This window comes from Austrofundulus limnaeus, unplaced genomic scaffold, assembly GCF_001266775.1.
Source record: "Austrofundulus limnaeus strain Quisiro unplaced genomic scaffold, Austrofundulus_limnaeus-1.0 Scaffold70, whole genome shotgun sequence".
Lineage (NCBI taxonomy): Eukaryota > Metazoa > Chordata > Actinopteri > Cyprinodontiformes > Rivulidae > Austrofundulus > Austrofundulus limnaeus.
Window position 1 is genome coordinate 1,954,156 of NW_013952472.1, and position 2,162 is coordinate 1,956,317.

The 2,162-nt window shown below is 40.2% G+C and overlaps 1 protein-coding gene across 1 annotated transcript in view; it reads left to right on the forward strand.

Moving 5' to 3' along the window:
- LOC106519068 (ubiquitin-conjugating enzyme E2 variant 1) overlaps window positions 1–1,555 on the forward strand; it is a gene marked incomplete at its 5' end in the record, with an annotated part of 7,441 nt that extends 5,886 nt beyond the window's left edge. Inside the window, 1 exon segment of the mRNA XM_014010587.1 lies at window positions 493–1,555. Within this exon segment, the coding sequence (XP_013866041.1) occupies window positions 493–639 (147 nt within the window).
- Between the last annotated feature and the right edge of the window lie 607 nt (window positions 1,556–2,162).

Below are 2,162 nucleotides of genomic sequence, written 5' to 3' on the forward strand. Positions count from 1 at the left end.
TTACACTATTTATTATATCCTCCAGTAAGGCTGAATCCGTTCCTGGTAAAGGTATTTTTGGTACAACTTTGCACATCCTATATCTAACTGCGTCCATGAGGATGTAATAATTGTTAATCATGTGTGTCTGGTGTGAACAATAATCATTTTCACATCATGAACAGTTTCTCAGAATCACCTCTAAGTGTCTCCAATGGAACCAGAACCACAGAAACGTGCGTACACCAGCCCTGGAGTTGGYGTGGGGCTGCRCACATTTCCACGTTCAKTTSAGTTTTGATACATCYGGAGTTTTGCGTGGAAAATGACAYGAGTTAGTATCTCCTTTCAGGTTTTCCTCTGTTTTATTGTCCTTTGAAAGGGTGGCCAGTGAAAGGCAGTGTTTGCTATTAAATGAAATGGAGAAGCAACCTGTAAAGCTTTTGTTTGTTGCTGTTTGAACTCTGCTTTGTAAGGAAAGTAGTTATGACCTCCTCCTCCTCCTCCTCTCAGGTGGACCTAAAGTCTGTGTCATCAGTGTCCCGGTGGAAGAACTCCTACAACATCAAGATGGTGTTGCAGGAGCTCAGACAGCACATGATGATGAAGGAGAACAGCAGGCTCTCCCAGCCGCCTGAAGGCCAGGTGTACAGCAACTGAGGCTGCTGGTGCTGCTGTCAACCCCGTCTCCCTCACACACACACACACACGCACGCACACACACACACACACACACACCCTAAACGCTCATACTTATCCATCATTTTATCAGAGATTGTTAACACCCATTTCTTCCTTCGGGAGCCTTCCTTTAAACGACAGAGATCTGCAGGAGAAGCCAACTTCCTGACCCAGACCTCCATCTGAGTTCACGCTGCAGACCAGCTCTTACAAAACAACAAAACCTATTCATGCTTTTGTTTTCTCCAGATTGTTAAACAAAATAAATAACCTGGTGGAATGTACAAGTTGTTTTGGGGATCCTCCAAGGCTTTTTAATGTTTAGGACATTCTGCACATGACAACCTTCAACATATTCCAGTACGCTAACAAAAACTGTTTCCCTTGGTCTTTGAGACTGCATTAGTTGAAATTTCCAAAGCTTCCACATTTCCTGCTGACGTATACTTGAGGGGACCTTCTTTAAGCTAATGCATGTCCAATCAGAAGAAAGAAACTTGTATTTCTGAGCAGGACGCTGTTGCCTCGTTTTTTTTCTCAGACTTGTGTGCCATATGGTTCTTAGTGCTGTGTGATGATTATTTGTGTGCAGACGAGGGGGTGGGGTTGGGGCTCACTGACACTTTTTGTTTTGCTAAGAACATTATTTTTGTGTTCAGCACCTTTTTCAGGAWTGTGGTCTGTGTGGAGCAGGAGGAGCTGTGATTTTCATTATTTTCCTTTAGTCACTGGGCTGACCTGTGTGTTTTATGGCGTATCTTCTGTCATTCAGTGAATCTCACTGAACTTCATGTACGACTTTGGATGTTTATTTTCTAAAGGGGTAGAGTTGAATCSGGGTGATGGTAACCTGTTGCATGATTTTATTTGAATTAAACATGATTTCTTTTGCATATGAATGTTTCATGGTTGTCTAAACTCCACAACTTTTAGTTTAATAGTTGAGTGCAAAAGTCAAGTGATGACTTTGTTTTATTCTTCTGAATATCTCTCCTGAACAACTTAAAGTCCAATAATCTCTTCACCRCAGTCAGAGCAAAAATGTCTGACTCCAAATAATTTCTACATATCTGCATTACATTTAGTCTTTTCCTAAAGAAAACGTGGGGGTTTCTTTTATCAGCTGATTTGGTAAATTTACCCACAAAAGAAATAAATACTCAGTTTTTGTGGTAATATAATTTGAACAGAGATGGAGTAGCAACTGAAAATGTGAAATTAAAAAAAAATTAAAATAAGTTTTATAGTTAGAAAGTGAGTGAAATAATTTGATCCCTGACTACTGAACCTAACCTTACMTAATTTCCCTCTGGGGTCAATAAAGTATTTTTGAATTGAACCTGAATTCTGCCTCCMACAGGTTGGTAATTTGCCCTCAGGGCACAGATTATAATCTGTTGATACAGACACTCCAGATCTCAGCATGTTACATACAGCGGGTAAAATAAGTATTGAACACGTCACCATTTTTCTCAGTAAATATATTACTAGAGGTGCTAATG